This window comes from Nomascus leucogenys, chromosome 9, assembly GCF_006542625.1.
Source record: "Nomascus leucogenys isolate Asia chromosome 9, Asia_NLE_v1, whole genome shotgun sequence".
NCBI classification, from domain to species: Eukaryota; Metazoa; Chordata; class Mammalia; order Primates; family Hylobatidae; genus Nomascus; species Nomascus leucogenys.
In genome coordinates, this window is record NC_044389.1 from 8,887,875 (window position 1) to 8,910,801 (window position 22,927).

A 22,927-nucleotide genomic window follows, 5' to 3' on the forward strand; every position below is an offset into this window, starting at 1 on the left:
GGCCTTGGGCAGCTCCACCCAGGTGGCCATGCAGGGTACATCCCCACCTCCTGGCTGCTTTCACAGCTGGCCTTGAGTGTCTGTGGCTTTTCCAGATGCATGGTGCAAGCTGTCAGTGGATCTACTATTCCGGGATCTGGAGGACGGTGGCCCTCTTCTTACAGCTCCACTAGGCAGTGCCCTAGTGGGGACACAGTGGGAGCTCCAGCCACACATTTCCCTTCCGCACTTCCATAGCAGAGGCTCTCCATGAGGGCCCTGCCCCTGCAGCAGACTTCTGCCTGGATATCCAGGCATTTCCATACATCATCTGAAGTCTAGGTGGAGGTTCCCAAACCTCAGTTCTCATCCTGTGCACCTGCAGGCCCAACACCATGTGGAAGCTGCCAAAACTTGGGGCTTGTACCCTCTGAAGCCATGGCCTGAGTTGTACCTTGGCCCCTTTTAGCCATGGCTGGAGTGGCTGGGTGCAGAGCACCAAGTCCCAAGGCTGCACACAGCAGGGGGGCCCTGGACCCAGCCCAGAAACCCATTTTTCCCTCCTAGGCCTCTGGACTTGTGATGGGAGGGGCTGTCAACATCTCTGCCATGCCCTGGAGGCATTTTCCCCATTGTCTTGGTGATTAGCTTTTGATTCCTTGTTGCTTATGCAAATTTCTGCAGCTGGCTTGAATTTCTCCCCAGAAAATGGGTTTTTCTTTTCTTTTCTTTTCTTTTTTTTTTTTTTTTTTTGAGGCAGAGTCTCGCTGTTGCCCAGGCTGGAGTGCAGTGGCGCGATCTCGCCTCACTGCAGGCTCCGCCCCCCGGGGTTCATGCCATTCTCCTGCCTCAGCCTCCCGAGTAGCTGGGACTACAGGCACCCGCCGTCTCGCCCGGCTAATTTTTTTTGTATTTTTAGTAGAGACAGGGTTTCACTGTGTTAGCCAGGATGGTCTTGATCTCCTGACCTCGTGATCCGCCTGCCTCGGCCTCCCAAAGTGCTGGGATTACAGGCGTGAGCCACCACGCCCAGCCGGGTTTTTCTTTTCTATTGCATTGTCAGGCTACACATTTTCTAAACCTCTATTCACTGCTTCCCTTTTAAACATAAATTCCAATTCCAAACCATATCTTTGTGAATGCTTAAAACTGTATGCTTTTAAGAGCAATCCCCCGCTCCAAATCACCTCTTGAACACTTGCTGCTTAGAAATTTATTCTGCCAGATACCATAAACACCTCTTTCAAGTTCAAAGTTCCACAAATCTCTAGGGCAGGGACAAAATGCTGCCAGTCTCTTTGCCAAAGCACAGCAAGGACAAGTTCATCTTCATCTGCAACCACCTCAGCTTGAACGTCATTGTCCATATCACTATCACCATTTTGGTCAAAACCATTCAGCAAGTCTCTAGGAAGTTCCAAACTTTCCCACATTTTTCTGTGTTCTTCTGAGCCCTCCAAACTGTTCCAACCTCTACCTGTTACCCAGTTCCAAAGTCACTTCCACATTTTCAGGTATCCTTGTAGCAGCACCCCACTCCTGGTACTAGTCTACTGTATTAGTCCTTTCTCACACTGCTATGAAGAAAAACTTGAGATTGGGTAATTTATAAAGAAAAGAGGTTTAATTGACTCCAAGTTCTACATGGCTGGGGAGGCTCAGAAAACTTAGAATCATGGTGGAAGGCACCTCTTCACAGGGCAGCAGGAGAGAGAATGCATGCCAGCAGGGGGAATACCAGACGCTTATAAAACCATTAGATCTCATGAGACTTACTCATTATCACAAGAACAGCATGGAGGAAACTGTCCCCTTGATCCATTACCACCACCTGGTCCCGCCCTTGACACGTGGTGATTATTACAATTTAAGGTGAGATTTGGGTAGGGACACAGAGCCAAACCATATTAGTAGTGTACTATTTTTTGCAGTGTGATTCTCAAGTAATACAACTCTGCCTTCATGGAATCTATAAGGGGAAAATAACATGCCAAACACATAAACATTTATTTTTAAAAATGTTTTGGAGTCTGTTGAAATGTCTAGAACTAGTGATGGTTAATTTTCAGGAAGAATTTTTGAGTCCCTGAAGAACAGATAAGAGATTGAGAGTCAGAGTAGAAGAGTCAGGCTCCCCAAACCAAAGTTTAATTCCCTGAAGAAGACATAGAATAGTATTTTGATTTTCTTCTTTATGTGTATTCATTGGTTTACTACTCCTGGAAATCAGAAGGCAATTTTGACTCTTTCTCAGGATATCATTCTCCTGTAACTCTGGACTTGCTATTCTTTTTAGTCTTGGGAGGAAAGTATCTTTGCATAGAAGCCTTGGATGATTCTAGGAGACTTTTGGAAAGCCTGGAAGAAAAGCCAGAATTACTGGACTGGAGAGCTCTGGTGGAAGCCAGAAATCTAGAGGGTATTCTAACTAACATCTTATAGAAAGGAAAATAACAAGTTATTTGCACAGCCAAAGAGCTATAGAGAATGATGAGGTCTTAGAAGATTACAAATTGGGGTTCAGAGAGTGTAATTTATAGGTGTTTGCTTAGATTTAAGTTTGAGGCAATTACATGAATATAAATGGTACATGGACAACTATAGACTGTTCTTTAAAATGTATTCTTTAAGTATAACTTTTTATTCTTGGGGCCAAGAAGTTTTAGTGAGAACTAGTTTTTACAGTTTCAACTGACTTCAGTAGAAAATATATTCGTATATTTATGTGATATTCATATTTTTTATGTTGTCAAGAATAAATTGAATAAAACAAAACAAGTTCATCTATTATTGCAGCCTATGGTAATTATAAAGGAATGAGGAAAACTAGTGTCCAGTTTTATGTACCTGTAAATAAATCAGTTCAGAGTTGTGTAACCTCTATCCCTATTATTTCCATGGGTGTTCTTTTATAATCTCCTTTGTACTTCCAAATTTGAAAACTTTGTTTAGTATTATAAGATGCATTCAGATAACCTCAAAGAATGGTAACTATTTTGACTTTCAAAGTAGTTCTAGGCTGGGCGCAGTGGCTCATGCCTGTAATCCCAGCACTTTGGGAGGCTGAGGTGGGTGGATCACCTAAGGACAGGAGTTCGAGACCAGCCTGGCCAACACGGTGAAACCCGTCTCTACTAAAAATACAAAAATTAGCCGGGCATGGTGATGCATCCCTCTATAGTCGCAGCTACTCAGGAATCACTTGAACCTGGGAGGTGGAGGTTGCAGTGAGTCAAGATCATGCTGCTGCACTCCAATCTGGGCAACAAAGTGAGTCTCTGTCTCAAAAAAAAAAAAAAAAAAAAAAAAAGGTAGTTTTAAACATATTTTAAAGAATAATAAATATTTTAAAGTCAGTGCTGAAAACTTTAAAAAAAGTCATTATGTTTTATGTTTAGGTCTCTGAAAGAAGATGAATTTGGCTGAGATTTGTGATAATGCAAAGAAAGGAAGAGAATATGCCCTTCTTGGAAATTATGACTCATCAATGGTATATTACCAGGGGGTGATGCAGCAGATTCAGAGACATTGCCAGTCAGTCAGAGATCCAGCTATCAAAGGCAAATGGCAACAGGTAAGATGATATTAAAGTATTAGATGAGTTAGGACGGCAGTGCCCTATTATACTTGAAAGATTAGAGTTGGAAAATCTAATTTTGAGTTTGAGATGGAAATAGTTCCTATTTATCTGAATGCTGAAATACATTTAAAATATACTCGAATAATTTTCTGGTATCTTACCTAGTTAATGTTTTGTTTTTTGATCATATATTTCGTGAGGTATGTTTTGAAGATATTTAATTCCAATTGAATCTACTTTAACTTTTTTCTCTTTTCATGATCAGTTACCTAATTGTGTGACTGCAAACTTTTGAAATAAAATATTTCATTCATTCATTCTTTTTTTTTTTTTTTTGAGACAGAGTCTTGTTCTGTTTCCCAGGCCGGAGTGCAGTGGTGCAATCTCGGCTCACTGCAACCTCTGCCTCCCACGTTCAAGCAGTTCTCCTCCTCAGCCTCCTGAGTAGCTGGGACTACAGGCATGTGCAACCACGCCCAGTTAATTTTTGTGTTTTTAGTAGAAACAGTGTTTTACCATGTTGGCCAGGCTGGTCTTGAATTCCTGACCTAGTGATCCACTCACCTCAGCCTCCCAAAGTGCTGGGATTACAAGCGTGAGCCGCCACACCTGGCCCACTCTTTTTTTTTTTTTTTTTTTGAGACGGAGTCTCACTCTGTTGCCCAGGCTGGAGTGCAGTGGCGTGATTTCGGCTCACTGTAAGCTCCACCTCCCAGGTTCACGCCATTCTCTTCCCTCAGCCTCCCGAGTAGCTGGGACTACAGGTGCCTGCCACCATGCCTGGCTAAGTTTTTGTGTTTTTTAGTAGAGACAGGGTTTCACCGTGTTAGCCAGGATGGTCTGGATCTCCTCACCTCGTGATCCGCCTGCCTCGGCCTCCCAAAGTGCTGGGATTACAAGCATGAGCCACCGTGCCCAGCCTCTTTCTTTCTTTCTTTCCTTCTTTCTTTTTTTTTTTTTTTAAGAGACAGGGTTTTGCTCTGTCACCCAGGCTGGAGTGCAGTGGTGCCATCACAGCTCCCTGCAGCCTCAAACTCCTGGGCTCAAGTGATCTTCCCACCTCAGCTTCCCAAGTAGCTAGGGGGATAGGTTCACACCACTACGTCCAGCTAATTTTTAAATTTTTTGTAAGGACTGAGTCTTGCTATGTTGCCCAGGGTGGTCTCAAACCCCTGGCCTCCAGTGATCCTCCTGCCTTGGCCTCTCGAAGCACTGGTATTACATGTGTGAGCCACTGTGCTGGACCTGAAATAAAGTATTCATACTTGCCCTTTTCCCTTTCTTATTTACATGTTGTTTTGACCCATTTTGCAAAACTCTTTTGAAAGACTCCTTAAAAATACAAATGAGTCAGTAATCTAATAAAAAACATTACTATATTTGCTGTCTTTTGACTATATAATTTGATTATTTAATAAGACAGTTAATAAAAACTTGAATTTTAACTTACCTACTTACCGTTTTTTAAATTAATGTTTTAATTGATCAGTATCTTTTAGCATAGTTCTTGCTTTGCTGCTCCAATTCCAAATTAATTGTAACTTTTAAAAAAGAATTTTTTTTTTTTTTTTTTTTTTTTTTACAAATCATACTTATAAGCAATATATCTTTAAGGAAATAAAAGCGTCTTCAATGATGTTTAAACAAAATTGGCTTTTGTTTTATAAGGACTTATTATTTAAGCTTGTGTTTTTCACCTGTCATACTAAAACAACGTAACATCCTTTTTAGAAAACGTTAAGTAAAAAAATACAGAACACTCCAGGAGTTTGTGTGCATCTCATGCAGGGAACATGCTGGTCATCTCTGTGTTATTCCAATTTTAGTATATGTGCTGCCAATGCAGACACTCCCCACTTAGTGTTAAAATTTAAAATCTTCTAAAAATTAAAAGTAAAAAGTCAAGCATTTCTTTGAAGTTTCCATTTTATGTACTAATGCCTTTCAAGTGTTTCTTCTAATTTTTCCATTAGTCAGAGATTGATGTTTTCCTAAGTTTTGAGGGTAAATTTGACTTATTTTCCAACTTAAATGTTACCAAATTATGTTGATTGAGAACAATATACTTGCTCCAACTCAGGCTCAAATTTTTAGTTGTTTTCTTCTATCCTTCCTATTAGCCACAGGCAGGGTATTTTAATTATTATGGAAATATTTTTGATATATTCTGAATTGTATATGTTAAATAGTGACCATTTCTACTCAAACATTTCTACTGTGTTTCTTTCCATTGAGTTCTGAAATAACATTTCTTCCAGTATAGCATATTCTGTAATTGTATGTATTAGCTGTTGAATTTTACCTGGCTTTTTCTTTGGATCTGTAACTCCTTCATATGTTCCTTTTAATATATTATTCAATATAAAGATGAGGGAAAATTTCTTATACTCTGCTTTACAGTATGACGTGCTTTCTGGTTAAAAAAAAGAATTGTTAAAATGAATTTATAATTGTAATTTTCTTTCTTTTTTTTTTTTTGACATGGATTCTTGCTCTGTTGCCCAGGCTGGAGTGCAGGAGCGTGATTGTAGCCTCGAACTCCTGGGCTCAAGTGATCCTTCTGCCTCAGCCTCCTGAGTAGCTAGGACTATAGACTCGCACTAGGACTACAGACTCATGCTGTCATGCCTGTAGTAATGTTTTTGTTTCCCCAGGCTGGTCTTGACTGTAGTTTTTAATCTTTATCTGTTTGCTTTGGAAAATTAGTTTGGGCTCAAAGTTTGAAAACACAAGAATTTCCTGATAGTATATGTTCAGTTAAATTTTTTAAATACAGGAGAAATCTTGTCTTTGAAATCAAAATAAACTTTACTCAGAACTCGAAATAATTTAAATAAGGCAAAAATAATTCAGATTTCAGGTGAAGGAGAATTTAAATAAAAACTGGAAGTTTTTAATTCATAGTATAATACTGCTTCTAGCTTTCAGACACTCGTGACAGGCATTTTATATTTAGTGATATTGGGAATAGGAAATGCTGTTGAAATTTTTGGCTTATAATTTTTTGGGATCTATTTACAAATATATTAAAAGTATTTAGCACAATATTTTAGATTTCTTGGAATGTTTAACTTGTTTCCTACTTAGCTGATTGTTTTAAATTGTATTAATGATCATCATGTTCTTTGGTAGAAATGGAATTCCATTATGAAAGATATTTAACTACTTATTAAAAGGTATAGAATTACGGTTTTTTCAAACTAATTTCTGCCCTTTTCTCAGTATTACTTGAAATAGTTCTTTGCATTTATGAATGTTTTAGTGATTCATTTTTCACACTTTGACATTAAGAAAACATGCACTCTATAGTAATTTATTATTTACAATTTATGAAGTATTTAAACAGCTTCTAGCATAAAGCCTGTTTTTTTTTTTTTTTTTTTAAAGGTTCGGCAGGAATTATTGGAAGAGTATGAACAAGTTAAAAGTATTGTTAGCACTTTAGAAAGTTTTAAAATCGACAAGCCTCCAGATTTTCCTGTGTCCTGTCAAGATGAACCATTTAGAGATCCTGCTGTTTGGCCACCTCCTGTTGCTGCAGAACACAGGTAAATAGGACTTTATATTCTCTTTAGGTGCTTCTAGTTAATTGATGTTCACAGTGAAGCATGTTTTGAACAAAGTATGAAAAATTATTTTGGGGGATATGTAAATTCAGTATCTGTTTTTAATATTCACATTTATAGGTTTACAGTTTTGTATTTGATAAAGTACAGAAGTAAATTACTTGTTATATATCTTGCTTTTAGAATGCTTTATTATGCTAATAACAATAGATGCCTATTGCTAGTCCTAAAATTTATCAGTTAAGAGAGGTCTTTTGGGTTTCATAATGGCAGCATCAAAACTTGGATAGTTTTTGCTTTTTTCTTGAAGAGACTCTAACAACTTCAAATGAAGTGGTGGAGAAATTGAATTTTCCTTGTTGGGCCTACAGTCAATTTCCAGAGTTTTAGTGTAGAAGGAACCTTACCAATAATGTTTAAGAGGCTTATTGCTTAAAGGTCACATTCCTCAGTGTGGCATTTCCCACCAGTTTTCTCTAATACCCAGCCTGTGCATCATTTACGTTAAACCTCTCTCTTTTTGCCTTTTTTTGTCATCTTGTCTGTGCAGTGTCTTCTTTCTTCAAGGAATACCCATAATCCCCATCTCTAAACAACTCATATTCATTCAAGTCTCAACTCAACTGACTATCCCCTCTGCAGCCTCTTTTGATTTGCCCAGACATAGCAGTTTGTTCGTAGTGGTTATCATGTTGCATTTATTTGTTGCTTCAAAAGGTTTGCAAGGATAAGGACCATAGTTTTATTTACTTAAAAATTAAATAATAAACTTTCATTGCTACTGCAGGGTTTGGTACGTAGTAGGCATTCAACCAACATCGAATGAGTTAACACCATTAGTTTCACAAGGAAACTGAAACCTGAGAGGCCCTAATCATGCTAGATCAGGATGTGAGTTTAGGTCTTTCTGGCTTTCTGTCCGCTTTATTATTGCCAGAGTATTGCATGGTAGAAAATACGTTTTCCTTTGGCCAGTAGTTGTAATCATCTGTTGAAATTTTCTAAAAATGTTTTAAGAACTATGAAAAGTGGTTAATTTATTCCTTTGGATTTTTTCCACTGAATTACAGATAACTTTGTGATTTTCATTGTGAAAACAGTACATGAGGATTCTTTTTTAAGGTCTACAACAATGTATTTTTCCTCTGATGTAACCACCTTCAGGTGTTTTATACTAAGGTAACCCATAATCCCTCAAAAGGCGGTGTTTTAAGAATCATAACATTGTTACCATGGAAGTTCCAAAATACTGAAAGAAAGAATGACATTTTAACCTACTATAACTTGAAATTTTCCTGTATGTATAATGAAATACCGTGTTTTTTTACTGAAAGTCATTAATTCTGAAATATACTTCTAGTTTAAAGCTAAAAGCTGACAATAACTTCAAATATAGGAATATCTGCTCTGAATTGCTAGAGCACCATGATTCATTTCAAATAGCAATGTCCGCAGATAATAACTAACACTGATGGCTCAAACTGAATAAAAAGTTGTGGATGACATTTTCCCAATGATGACTACTAATCTCAAAACGTATCAGTAGAATGACACTAGTCCAGTTATTTTCTTTTCTTTGTCCTTTCTTAACTGTTCATAACATAGATCTGACTTATTTTTGTACTTGTTTTTAAATCCTTTTTCTAAATGAAAATGAAAGATGAATGGACCAGAATGTTTTTCTCTGATTCTCCTTTCTTTGTACTAAATTTTTAAAAAAAGTTTTCTTTGTGCATAGCCATTGTATGTGTGGTTTTTTTTTTTCCTCTTTGGATCAGAAACCCTGAATAAAAGCAAATCTCAGATTGTATATTGTCTGGAAAAAAAAAGATTTTCATTCCCATGTATATCATCAACAACAATCAGAAAACACCTAGCAACTCCACAAGGTTCTACTAGAGAAGGAAATATAATACATTGAGTAATGGCATGGGATTAATAGTTTAAAACTTTATGAATAAAATTTCTATGTAAGCAAAAACAGTGGGTCCTTCATCAATTAACAATGTAAGGCAAATGTTAACGAACTAAATCTTATGCTGGTTTGTGGCACAGAATGTATGCAAGGGCTGATAAATATTCAGATTGCAAATTTAGACGAAGGTTATGGAAGGTTAGAGTTGTATAATAATATTTTTCTTGTTTTATAAACTTCGTTTCTTCTCCAGGTCATGTAAAACAAATACAATAAGATTTTCACTTAGTGATAGTGAATGATAGATACAGTCATTGGATATTCTTGGTTTAATGGAAAGACATTTGACTTGAGTTGATGAGATTGTGAATTCTGCTTCTGAAACCTACTTGCTTTATGACCTTGAGCAAGCTATTTAACCTCTCTAAACATTAGTCTCACTATCTGTAAAATGGGGATCTCTGCTTCATGGAATTGAATTAAAAAAATTAAGACAGCAACTGGCATGTAATAAGTAATTAAAATTAATGGTCACCTCTGAAATAAAGAACTACAACATTCTTTCAGAGAAATAGCAAGAATAACAATTAAAAATGATAGCCTCATTCATAAAACAAGTCATTTTATTTTCTCCCTGCAGATTCTTCATAATTCCTTAGTTTCCTGAAACATTTCAATAACTCCACAGAGAGGATATGGCTTTTTAAATGTCCAAGTCTTAAGCAGTTGGTGATTATTTTCAGGGAAAGGATGATAGCTAATAATTATTAGTCACTTCCTGTATATGTTATATGGCATTATTTTATTTAAAACTCAAGTGATCCCATGAAGTTTAGGTACTGTTATTGTATATGCATATTATCATCGCTAATTTATTATTATGAACCCCATTTACAGTGGAGGAAACTGAAGCTTACAGTTTGTAATTTTTCCAAAGTCATCTGAACAAGAAAGTAGCAGAGCCAGGATTTGAACCCAAGTCTCTTCATCTTCAAGAGTCTTATTTGTATGCACTCTGCTGTATTACTTTTGCATATATACTCAGTGGGTGTATTACGGGTATATTTTGATACACATCTGTATATCCTGGTGTTATCTACTTGTTAACATTCTTACTAGTAGTGGAAGAATAAAGAAACTGAAAATGCTTAATGAAATTTTGATATTTTAAAGGTAACTAAAAAGAACTTTCTAAGCGAGCATCACACAAATTACAATTTAAGTCAATAGGAAAATATAATATTTACTTCATCTTGTTTTGTTTTTTCTTTTTTGCCATCTGTCACCTTGTAATTTACCTTGTTTTATACAAAGCATTTCAGAGATGCTTCTGGTGTGATTGGCATTAGCCACTAATTTGGTAGCCCTGTTTATGGTTCTGTTCTTTTCACTTCATTGACTTTTAACACACACTTCTCCATCCCTATTGCTGACTACCAAGGTAATCTGTGTACTGTGGTTTTCCATCAGTGGTTTTGCCACATTGTTTGAAGTTCTACTTCTGTGTCATGCATCTGCTGAGTTTAATCATAATTAAGGTTTAAATCACCAGCAGTTGCTTGGATAAATCAAAATAATATTTTAAAATTTTGATTGATTGCCTTAAATGTGAGGAAACTGAGCTACAAAAGTAGGATTGTGATGGTAGGTAGTGGCAATTTTAGAATTAAACTCCAAAGAGATGAAGTCTCTAGCTCATTCTTGGTGTCCTAAAATATTCTTGTATTAACAAAATGATTTTATAATAGTTTACATGTAGGCTTATTAACTACATTTTCTTTAATGAGTTGGTTTCTTCCAGTAATACCTGAAGCCACGAAAGTAGTATTTTCTATATTGCAGCAGTATTCAACATGGTATATATTCAATAAGCTATTCTTTATTTAGCTTAAAAAATAAATATGGTAGGTCCTTTTTTCCCCCAACTTTTTTGAGGTATAATTGACAATTAAAAATTGTATATATTTAAGATATACAGGTAGATTATTTGATATATATATGTGTGTTTTGAAATATTTATCACAATAAGCTAATTAGCATATCAATTACCTCACATTTCTTTTGTTTTTCATTTTGTGGTGAGAACACTTAAGATCTACCCTCTTAGCAGATTCAAGTGTACACTGTTGTTAACTATAGTCACCTGGCTGTACATTAGATATCTAGAACTTACCTCGCATGACTGAAACTTTGTACCCTTTGACCAATATCACCCCATTTTCTTCTCCCCTAGTCCCTGGTAGTAACCACTCTACTGTCTTTCTATGAGTTTGACTCTTTCTATATTCCACATATAAATGAGTAATATGGTTTTGATGTTTGTCCCATTCAAATCCCATGTTGAAATGTGACCTCCATTGTTGGAGATGGGGCCTGATGGGAGATACAGGATCATGGGGACAGATTCCTCATGAATGGCTTAGTACCATTTCCTTGGTAATGAGTGAGTTCTTGCTGAGTTCACGTGAGATCTGATTGTTTACAAGAGTGTAGCACTGCCCCCCGCAATCCCTCTTGCTCACTCTTTTGCCATGTGATATGCTGGCTTCTCCCTTTGCCTTCTGCCATGATTGTAAGCTTCCTGAGGTCTCACCATAAGCCAAGCAGATGTTGGTGTTGTGCTTGTACAGCCTGCAGAACTATGAGTCAAGTAAACCCCTATTTATAAATTACCCATCCTCAGGTATTTCTTTATAGCAATGCAAAACAAAAACAAAAAACAAAACAAAAACAGACTACCACAGTCAGATCATGTAGTATATGTCTTTCTGCATCTGGCCTATTTCACCTGCCACAAGGAGATGGTAGGATTTCCTTCTCTTTTAAGGTTGAATAATATTCTTGTGTGTGTGCGTGTGTGTGTGTGTGTGTGTGTGTGTACACCCCACCCCCAACATACACGCACACATTTTCTTTATCCATTCATCTGTCAATGTATGTTTAGTTTGTTTCCATATCTTGGCTATTACCAGTAATGCTGAAATGAACATGAGAGTGCAGAGATCTGACACACTGATTTCATTTTCTTTGGCTCAGAAGAAAATGTATGCTCAGAAGTGGGATTGCTGGATCATAAGGTAGTTCTATTTAATTTTTTGAGGACTCTCCATACTGTTCTTTATAATGGCTATATAGTACCAATTTATTCCAAGTGGTAGGTCTTTCAAAGTTACATCTTTTGGGGGAGGTAGCAGTGAGAATAGGACACCCAAGCCTGAAATTAATGATTTCTTCTGTATAGGCGCGCTAAAACTAATAGGCCTTCTCAAGAACCAAGGGCAATGGTACACTGTGTTTCTGTATACATATAGATAGGAAAATTGATTTTTTAAATCGAATTAGTGCTATTCTGTAGAATTTCAGCAAAGAGGAAGTTTTTATTGACTTGGTATTAAAGTTGTTGTCTTATGTTTCTGTCGGTACTCAGAGAGATTAACTGGCAGTATTTTACATCCCCATTTGCAGTGAAAAGATCAATTCAGGTCAAAGTCAAGTACTGATAGAGAATAAACTGTCATTCATGCATACAGGTATTTCACCCAGGCTCTGGCTCAGTTATTTTCCTGAGATTAGAAGGTTGGGGAGCAAGTTTTTCTATCAGTTCCACTACTAATTGAGTGATCATGCAAGTTCCTTTCTATATACCTCATTTTCCTTTCTGTAAAATGTATATTGAAGTGAGATTGCTTTGTAGGATGCTGGCCTCTATTAAGCCTAGTACTGTGCCTGGTGCTGTCCCACATACGGTGGGATGCAGAAACAGACATGTTCCCTGCTCTCTTAGGCTTACAATTTTGTAGATGGGTGTGAGAGCCATTACTGAGTTAGAATGGACTGCATTTGGTATTTAATGAGATACAGAGAATGAGAGAAAAATTGGAGCAGATAATATCTAGATCAAGCTGTTGAATAGGAGTTAGAAATGAGAACCAGACTTTAAGAGAGATTGGGATTCGTGTAGTTATTTCAGAATCACCAGCAACTAATGACAAAGAAATTTTAAGTTCATTCTTTATATGATGGAATAGGTTATTTGCCTAATACTATTGGCAGATTGAGATTATACTCATTTTCTTAAAATTCTGGAGTCATATTATCTTCTAAAATTCTGTTTCTGAAGTATGGGATGGACCCTATTTTTAGACTGAGTAGAGTGTAAGTAGCAGGGCTGATTAAACACACTAATAACTGACATTTAGTGAGTTCTTAACTGTGAACCAGGTATTGTGCTTTTACATGGTTTCTTTTTAAATCTTCATAACCATCCTTAAAATAGGTACTATTATTATCGTCTCTATTTTTTAGAAGAAGACACTCAGGCTTAAAGATTCTAAGTTACTTTATCAAATGAGTGTAGGTCAGATAGGATAAGGATTGAGAATTGGCATGGATTTAGCAGCAGGAGATGACTGGTGGCCTTGATGCACAGTTTTGGTGAAATGGTAGAGAATGATGGAATGGGTTCAGAGAATGCAGAGAGAGGAGCAGAAGACGATAAGTATGCACAGTTCCCTCAATGAGTCTTGCTGAAAAAGGGAGCCAGGAGAGTGAGTGCTAGTTGGGGAAGACAGGTAGTTGAGGTTTGTTGTTTTAGAGAGAAAGGAATAACAGGATGTTTGTATGCTGATGGGAATGCTGCAGTAGAAAGAGGAAAGTTGATGTATGGGCTAGATGGACAACTACTGGAGCAATGCCTTTGAGGTGACAAGAGGAGATGGGATCTAATGCACATGTAGAGGGAGTGCATGGGCAGCTGGCTCAGTCACAGTAGGGAGGCAGTGGTATGTAAGGGTGTGGTTGTAGAGAGGTGGGCAGATATAGAGGTGAGCGCTTGTGCAATCATTTCAGCAAGGAGAAAAATGCAAGCAAGACTATCTGAGATTGAGAACAGGGTGTTTTTCAAGGTCTAAATTCTGATCTAATGTGTTCCAAGGGTGGGAGGACATTGCATTTGGTTATTTTATTTTATTGTTCCTTTTATGTAAGTTTTCTATAGTGAGCATTTATATTATTTTATAGAACTCAGTGGTCACTCTTAAGTTTCCATTCTCCAGTTCTAGATATGTAATACAGTAAGTACCTAAAAACTTGGCATTTCTGTCTTTTTTTTTAATGTTACAGAAAAAGCAACTGAAAGACAAATTATAATTCATTAAAGATTAAGTAGTGGGAACAAGATAGTGGTAAGTCAGAATGAAGCCTTAACACATTACTTGTACGTTTTTGTTGAAAAGATCTTTGCCTTGCTGCATGTTAGTGATTGTCATTTCCCTTCTTCCTTGCAAACTGCTGTTTAATGTATAGTATACATTTGTTGCCCTTCACTGCCCCTTTTTTCTTTTTCTTTTTTCTTTTTTTTTTTTTTTTGAGACCGAGTCTTGCTCTGTCACCCAGGCTGGAGTGCAGTGGCGCGATCTCAGCTCACTGCAACCTCTGCCTCCTGGGTTCAGGCGATTCTCCTGCCTCAGCCTCCTGAGTAGCTGGGATTACAGGCGTGAGCCACCACACCCAGCTAATATTTGTATTTTTAGTAGAGACAGGGTTTCACCATGTCAGTCAGGCTGATCTCGAACTCCTGACCTCATGATCTGCCCGCCTCGGCCTCCCAAAGTGCTGGGATTATAGGCATAAGCCACTGTGCCCGGCCCCTTTTTTCTTAATTACAAGAAATCCTGCTGCTCTTCAGTCATTGCAGTATTAGGACTGAATTCTTGAAAATACCAAACAGCTTCCTCACTTAATAGTGAAATGCCTCTTCTCTGGACTTACATTGTTTAACCTTCGTAATACTTGATAATGTCGACTACCTTCTTTGGAACTCTCTTTTTCCCTCCTAAGGCTTCTGTGACATTACACAATTCTGTTTTTTTCCCTCTTTTCTTTTATTCTGACTGCAGCTTCTTTCTCTTACCTCTTCCACTTGTTGCTCCCTAGTCCTTAGCTTTGTGAGCCCTGTGGAGCCAAAGAGCAGTAGAAAGAAGGTCCTTACCCTCCAGGAGCTCATGTTTTCTTTGCATAGAACTTGACAATTCACCAGGCTACAAGGGTTCTGATATAGTTTGGATCTATGTCCCTGCCCACATCTCATGTTGAATTGTAATCTCTAATGTTGGTGGAGGGGCCTGGTGGAAGGTGATTAGATCACGGGGGTGGATTTCCCGCTTTGGTGCTGTTCTCAAGATAGAGTTCTCAAGAGATCTGGTTGTTAAAAAGTGTGTAGCACCTCTCCTACCTTCCCCACCGCCTCCTCCCCCCCAGCCTCTTGCTGGTCTGGCCATATGATGTGTCTGTTCTCCCTTCACCTTCTGCCATGATTGTAAGTTTCCTGAGGCTTCTCCAGAAGCTGAACAGATGCCAGTTTCCTGTACAGCCTGCTGAACTGTGAACCAATAACACCTCTTTTCTTTGTAAATTACCCAGTCTCAGGTATTTCTTTATAGCAGTGCAAGAACAGGTTCTTCTCCTAGCCCTACCACATGGCTTCTCTGAGGACAGATCATTCAACCTGTCCCTCATTTTCCTCCTCTGTAAGTTGGGGATCAATATGAAAATTACTTCACAGGGTTATTATGAGAATTAAATGATTTAACCCATGTAAAGTGTGAAGAACATCTGGACACATAGGAAGAGCTCAAGATGTGTTTGCCATTTTCATTGCCTATCCCTTACTTCCATGCCACTTGATGTTCACATGGCAAATGCCCTCACCGCATTTGTTCAAGTGTCACGTAGAGTCCTACCCTGACCACCCTATTTAAAATATTTACCCCTTCACTGTAACCACTCTTGTTACCTTAGCTTTATTTTTCTTTATAGTACTCATTGCCACCCGATATTCTTATGTTATATATTATACTATATTTTGTGTGTGTTACCGTCCCTGCTAGATTGTAAGCTTTGTAAGGTCAGGGCCTTTTGTTTGCTGCTTCACCCCCAGCACCAAGAATATTGCCTGCCACGGTGTGAGTATTCAATAAATATTTGTTGAAAGAAGTAGTAAATAAAATGCTTATTTAGGTTTATTCATGTGTTTGCCAATGGTTTTGTTTACCATTTCTTGCATTTCACTATTTCTAGATTCAGTTTCATCCTTGCTGAAGAATATTTAGTAGTTTTTACAGCCAAGGTCTCTATTAGTGGTAAACTAACAGTTCTTTTCTCAAAATATCTGTATTTTCCTGTCACTCTTACATGATGTTTTAGTATAAAACACTAGTTTGGTAGTTAGTCTCTATGCTTTGAAGATGACATTAGTAATAGTATTTTGTCTTCTGGCTTGTATTATCAGTCTGTTTGTTGTTTGTTTATAGGTAACTTTTTTTCCATTGGTTTTAAGGTTTTTTTTTGGTCTTTGGGTTAAACAGTGTCACTATGAATTATTTAAGTGTAGATTTATTTTTATTTATACTACTTAAGACTTGTGCATCTTTTGCTTGAAAATTTTTAAATGCTTCTAATCATATTAAACATTTATTTTGTAGCCTATAGCTGGTAGTTCTCCTGTCAAAGTTATTGAGAGTCATTTTGCTTTTTGTTGTTTCTCGTGAGCCTTGTTTGTGGTAAAGTTGAGAACGTTTCTTCAGCAAGGATTTAACAAGTCATTTCAATATGTGGCTTGTTTGGAAGAAGGTGTCACTCCTGAGACATCTGTGTTTGCTTCAGCCAGGTGCCTTAGGGATGTTACCTGCCTAGGCCCACTTTTAGGCCCACTTTCTCTGCTTAAGGTAGTGTAAAATTGAGTCACAAATCACATGAGGATGGGCCCTTTGCTACTATATCTAGGGGTCACTTTCGCTTCACTCTACAAATGTAGAATGTAGACCCAAGTAGAAAAATGTACTTATTTATTCTGTCTTTAAAATTCTACCCTTTACCAAGGTGGTTGTCCTTTGAGGGTCCTGGCTTTATGTGGTAGTCTCAATTCAACTTCTTTGACTTGTGTCAATTCAACTTCTTTGACTTGTGTGGGCCTACGATCCTGTCTCAGATCTCACTTGTGGTCAATAAATCTCAAGCCCTCAGACGTCTTGAGGCCCAAAACACTGAAGGACTGCCATGTCTTCAGCTCCTGTGCTTCTATTTCTCTCTCTCTCTCTCTCTCTCTCTCTCTCTCTCTCTCTCTCTCTCGGCTATTAGGTATTTCACTTACCTTATGGTAAGATCAGCTATGTATATAAAAGGATATTGGTTACATTTTACCTAGAATTCCTGCATTTTTTATTGTGGGAAGGTTTTCAGCTTGTTTATTTTTGTTGTCACTACATATTATTTTTGTAGTTCTATTATCAGTTCTTGAGGGGCTTATCTTACAATTTGTTGTTTTTTGTGACTTGTTTATATTTGAGTTGAGGATTCTTCTTCAGCAAGGCTTTAGTTACAGGGTTTATGTGAACAGAAAGAGATGTCTAGTATAATTGTAAAATATGTATGTACATTCAGCTAAATTATAGGCTTAGTGAATGCTGGCAGTATGTCACATGTTTTTAGTATCCACTTGGTTTTATAAATCAGTAGAATAATTTAAGAAGTTGACAATAAACTGGACAAAGACCTGTGAGAATTTATCTAAAGTTCAACTGACACTATTTTATTATCTGTAGAGTAGAAGTTATATAGTCCTGATAATATGAAAAAATATCATTGTTCGTCAAGTTTTAAAGTCTTTAGAGTTAGGCAAAAAATAAATATCTTAGGTTTTTCAAGTTCAGAGATTTTTAGAATTTAATGGTAAAGGCAATGACCTATCTGTAGAGCCAAAGAAAAGCAAGATACAGGCGGTGATTAACTTGCCTGGGAGTGATGGAATTCCATCATTAGTGAAAGGTTTAGTAGTTTTCACACCCCTTGCCCCACTCTTGAATTGATTGAATGAATGGCTTAGCAACTTTAAATAAGATTTAGTATGGCTCATCAGAAACACTGACAAGAATCCACTCAATATCCCAGTTTAAATAACTGTTGTGGGTAACATCAAAATGCTAGGAATCCAACCCCCAACATATTAAATGGGATTGTATAATTTTTGGTGTGAGAAGTATGTCTATAGCTCCAGATCTTAAACCATCTGAAATTTCTGGTTTACTATTACCTTGGTTAAGTTGGATGATAAGTATTTTCTGTAGTAGTTAAGCAGATCTTTTAACTCCAGGAAGATTTAAAATTAAGGCTAGACATGTCTAAGAGGATAAAAACTATGGTAATAATATTTTTCTGTTAAAGGATATGTATATATTTGCATATTTGTTTTTTATGTACTTGGAATATTTAAGAAAATAGGCTAATGAGGGTGACATGCATGCAAGTCCACTTTAAATGTATTATGGAATAATTTCGACTTGTGATTTTTTTCGTACATGAAAATGTATGTTAAGTACTTTACTGGAACTCTTAGGAGAAATTTAATATTATCTTATTTGTACACTTAATTTATTATAAGTTTATAAAAGTAATTATATGTAAATTATGCTTTACTAAGTAAGATAAGAGCTAAGAAGAAAATATATTAAATTAATATTGGTTACAAAATTCTGGTGGCATTTTATTAACCAGGTTTGTAAATGGGACCAAGCATTATTTTAACATCTCTTAAAAGCGGGCCAGATGCTCTGGCTCACCCCTGTGATCCCAGCACTTTGGGAGGCCGAGGTGGGCAGATCACTTGAGGACAGGAGTTCAAGACCATCCTGGCCCACGTGGTGAAACCCTGTCTCCACAAAAATACAAAAATTAGCTGGGCATGGTGGCACATTCCTGTAATCCCAGCTGAGGTAGGAGAATCGCTTGAACCTGGGAGGCAGAGGTTGCAGTGAGCTGAGATTGTGCCACTGCACTCCAGCCTGGGCAGCAGAGTGGGTGAGACATCTTTTTTGTTTTTTTTGTTGTTGTTGTTGTTTTTGTTTTGTTTTGTTTTTGAGATGGAGTTTCGTTCATGTTGCCCAGGCTGGAGTGCAGTGGTGTGATCTCAGCTCACGGCAACCTCCGCCTCCTGGGTTCAAGCGATTCTCCTGCCCCAGCCTCCCAAGTAGCTGGGATTATAGGCGCCCGCCACCATGCCTGGCTAATTTTTTGTATTTTTAGTAGAGATGGGGTTTCGCCATGTTGGGCAGGCCGGTCTTGAATTCCTGACCTCAGGTGATCTGCCCGCCTCAGCCTCTCAAAGTGCTGGGATTACAGGTATGAGCCACCATACCTGGCCGAGAGACTGATTTAAAAAAATAATAATAATAAATCTCTTAAAAGTGACTTCTAAAATCTGCTAGGCTCATACATAGAAAAAAAAATTGTAGCTGAGTCTGAAAGCTTTAAGGAAAAACTTATTTTTTGCATTTTTAAATTTAATAAGTTGAATATTTTAAAAACCAAAGTAAGCCTCTGAAGAGTATTCTCTGCACAAAAAGCACCCTTGAGGGTACAAAACAACTCATATCAACTCGTATCATACCATTGTCTGTGGTGCTCAATATATTTCTGAATGTGATTGATTTGCTTAGATAATGAGGGAATGCTTTTTTTTTTTCTTTGAGATGGAGCCTTGCTCTGTGGCCCAGGCTGGAATGCAGTGGCACAATCTCAACTCACTGCAACCTTTGCCTCTCAGGTTCAAGTGATTCTCCTGCCTCAGCCTCCCAAGTAGCTGGGATTACAGGTGCCCACCACCACGTACAGCTGATTTGTGTATTTTTAGTAGAGACAGGGTTTTGCCATGTTGGCGTGGCTGGTCTGGAACTCCTGACCTGAAGTGATCTGCCCGTCTCGGCCTCCCAGAGTGCTGGGATCACAAGTGTGAGCCACTGTGTCCGACCCTTAATAAAGCCTTTTACGTTGTATAGCATAGTGCCTTTCATTCAGTAAGATTTAGCTATTTGTTGAAAGGATTAGTAATATTTTAAAGATTCCTACTTAAAATATTTGTTTATAATTTGATAGCAAATAATTTAAAAATTCTAAAGTCCTTTTTAGAACCAGAAGTTATCCTCAGTGATTAAATTCTGGAAAGTCACTTGGTTTGCGAAGACACCACTGAAATTTAGTAGAAAAAGGTGGGTCTTATCAGTAAATGCTTCTGGGGTAATTGATTATCCATTTGGGTGAAAAAAAATCGAGATTCTCTTCTTCCCCACCTCACGTCATACAAAAATTAATATAAAATAATCAGTACCTAAAATATTAAAAGTAATAAAGTAAAACTTCTAGAAAACATGGGAGGGATATCATCATGATCTCGGGGTAGGCAAAGATTTATTAAACTGGCCATTAAAGCATTAAATATAAAATATTGATAAATTGGACTTCTAGAATTATGACCTTCTCTTTATCAAGAAAGATACCATTAAGAGAGGTAAAATACCTTTTTAACAGACTTGCACCTGTACATGTACCCTTGAATCTAAAATAAAAGTTGAAAATAAAATGCAAAAATAAAAAAGCAAATCACACACTGGGAGAAGATATTTGCAAAGCATGTATGTGACAGAGGACTTGTATCTAGACTATATAAAGCAGTACCAGTAGGAACATTTACATATAATATTGATATTTAATATAGCTTAGAAAGAGGAAGTATTGGATTTCAAAGGAGACGAGGCTTATTTGCATGTGATAGAATAAGGCATATTTCTTACTCCTATAGGGAAGTCTCCAATAGGAGAATTGAGCACAGTATAGATACTTTTGTCTTTCACCTGCAGATCTAACCAGTTAATTCTCTAAATTTGAAGTGCTATAAGCTAGTACAATGTCAGTCTGTTTGACCTTTAGGGCAGAGGTCAAGGATGCTATGTAATCCTACTAAAGTCTCTTTTTAAAGAGAGACTAGTAAAAGAAGCCTTGAGACCTTTATTGTTTACACAGCCTGGAAGCTGTCACTGAGTCCTTAAATTGAAGCATGACATTGTGCAGTGATGCGCTAGTGGACAAAGAAGTACAGAACAGAATCAAGGATGTCCTTTGGGAAGTCCACAGAGTCTGTTACAAATGTAATATCCAATTGCAGCGAGATGGAACGGAAGACTTACAAAGCAGAGGCACACTTCCTATGAGACAGGGGCTTTGCCACAAACGACACATCTGGCTTCCTGAGCAGTTTCACTCAGACCATTTAGGAGCCCGTCAGAATATTGAGTGGCAGGACAAGGTCAGTAATGGCAAACACTCAGAATGCAGCCTGTGTAAGAGCTTTGAACCAGTTCTTCCATAATACAGCTTTACTGAGCGGGATGCGTGTGCAGAATGGACTACAGCAGGACTCCTAGGCAGCCGCTGAATCGCAAGCTGAGGTGGGAAAGCACAAGCTGAGGAGGCAGAAGAATGTTGTCTGAGACCTGCTGCAGTGCACCCTGAGCAGTGAGGTCCAGCAGAGCGAGCCCAGCCATGGGCGAGCAGCCTGGCACCCAGCTGGGAGGGATGGGCTTGCTGTTGGTGAATGGAGGCTCTGGCTAGCTTTTGAGTCTGAAAAGCAGGACCACAAAGAAAACAGACTATTTAAATAGCAGGTGAAGCTACTTACAAAAGATCAGACTTGATGCAAATTCTGTGTGGAAAAGATTGTTGGTCTCATTTTATTGTCTTTGGCCATACCCATAAATCTGATTCAGGAAAGACATTTATATGTACACAAGTATATACAAATAAAAGTAAAGTTTTACTCTATTACTTTCCATCAAAAAAAATATTAGGTCAAAAAACAGTGGTCACATTGAAATACTAGATATAGAGCAATTTAACAATTACAATTTTTTATTCTTTACCAGACTCATCACATTTTTACTTTATAGGCAGAATGCTTAAAAGACTACTAATGTCCTAAAGATAATAATGTAATAATACTTTAAATTTCAAAATGCCTCTTAGCCATTACTATGCACTATTTTGTAGTTCCTTTCCTGTGGATTTCTTTCACAAGATTGCTTGTCTTTGTCTCCTCCTAGGGTCAGTGTGGTAGAGGCCATATACCACCTAATGGGGGCCTCAGTAAATACTTGTTTAACTGTACTGAACTCCAAGGATTAAGATGTCAGTGTATGGTTACCTTATAGATAGACATACGGTTTTCGCCAGCCTTCTATAAATTTCACGATGTAGTTTAATTCCAACATCTAAATATGCTATATCAGACTCGCAACATGTTAACAGATTTTTTTCTTTTTTTTTTTTTCTTTTTCTTACCGTTTTGGCCCTTAGTTTGCAACCTTCATGGCTTTTTATCCATTTTCCTATCTTTGAATTATGCATATGTGTCACCTTTTCTGATATGAGGAATGGAACTCCATGATGAGTTAGGTGAATTATAAGTGTGAGGCTGGAAAGGAGATAATAATAGATACGGCATGTGGTTAAAAATGGAATACACATATGGGATCTGGAGGGCTACAGATACATACATAGCTATAGAGAGAACAGGTAGGAAAATAGAGGTAGAGACATTTCAAGAGAGAACTAAGATTAGACACAAAGTGATAAGAGTCCCTTTCCCAAGAATCAAAAAGAGATAAAAACTGTGCTGAGAAGCCTCAAAACTTTAGTGTTTGCAGGAGACAAGTTCCACAGTAGATGAAACAAAATATGCTATTTTGAATGCATACTTATATGTATTTATCAAAATTTTTAATCACATTTGGAGGACTGTATAATTTGAATGATTCTGTGATTTTTAGACATTCTCAAAACATGAATATTTTAAAACATAAATTACTTAAAGAAGATTTCATTGTTAGCTCTGCCATTTATAATTTGATGAATGAAATGTTTAATTTTCCATTATAGAAGCAGAGAAAATCATCTTGGTCGTAAAACAGAAATTAGTAAACTGTACAAATAGACTTATTTAGAATTCCTGTCCTTACAGCTTTTAATGCTTTTTTCTAAAAAAAAAGTTACTTATTCTTGGTT

At 37.4% G+C, this 22,927-nt stretch overlaps 1 protein-coding gene and 1 non-coding gene across 7 annotated transcripts in view; one reads left to right on the forward strand and one right to left on the reverse strand.

Annotated features, from left to right (window-relative positions):
- Positions 1-22,927, forward strand: part of KATNAL1 (katanin catalytic subunit A1 like 1) — a 99,183-nt gene that overhangs the window by 20,771 nt on the left and 55,485 nt on the right. For all 6 annotated transcript variants that reach the window (XM_003270229.4, XM_030818574.1, XM_003270230.4 and 3 more), the window contains exons 2-3: positions 3,378-3,553; positions 6,947-7,107. In XM_003270229.4, coding sequence (XP_003270277.1) covers positions 3,392-3,553; positions 6,947-7,107 — 323 coding nt within the window. In that variant the 5' untranslated portion in view covers positions 3,378-3,391. The remainder of the gene's footprint in view (positions 1-3,377; positions 3,554-6,946; positions 7,108-22,927) is intronic.
- Positions 5,305-5,407, reverse strand: LOC115836785. The gene has a single exon (XR_004031803.1). It is a non-coding gene; the product is annotated as a U6 spliceosomal RNA (small nuclear RNA).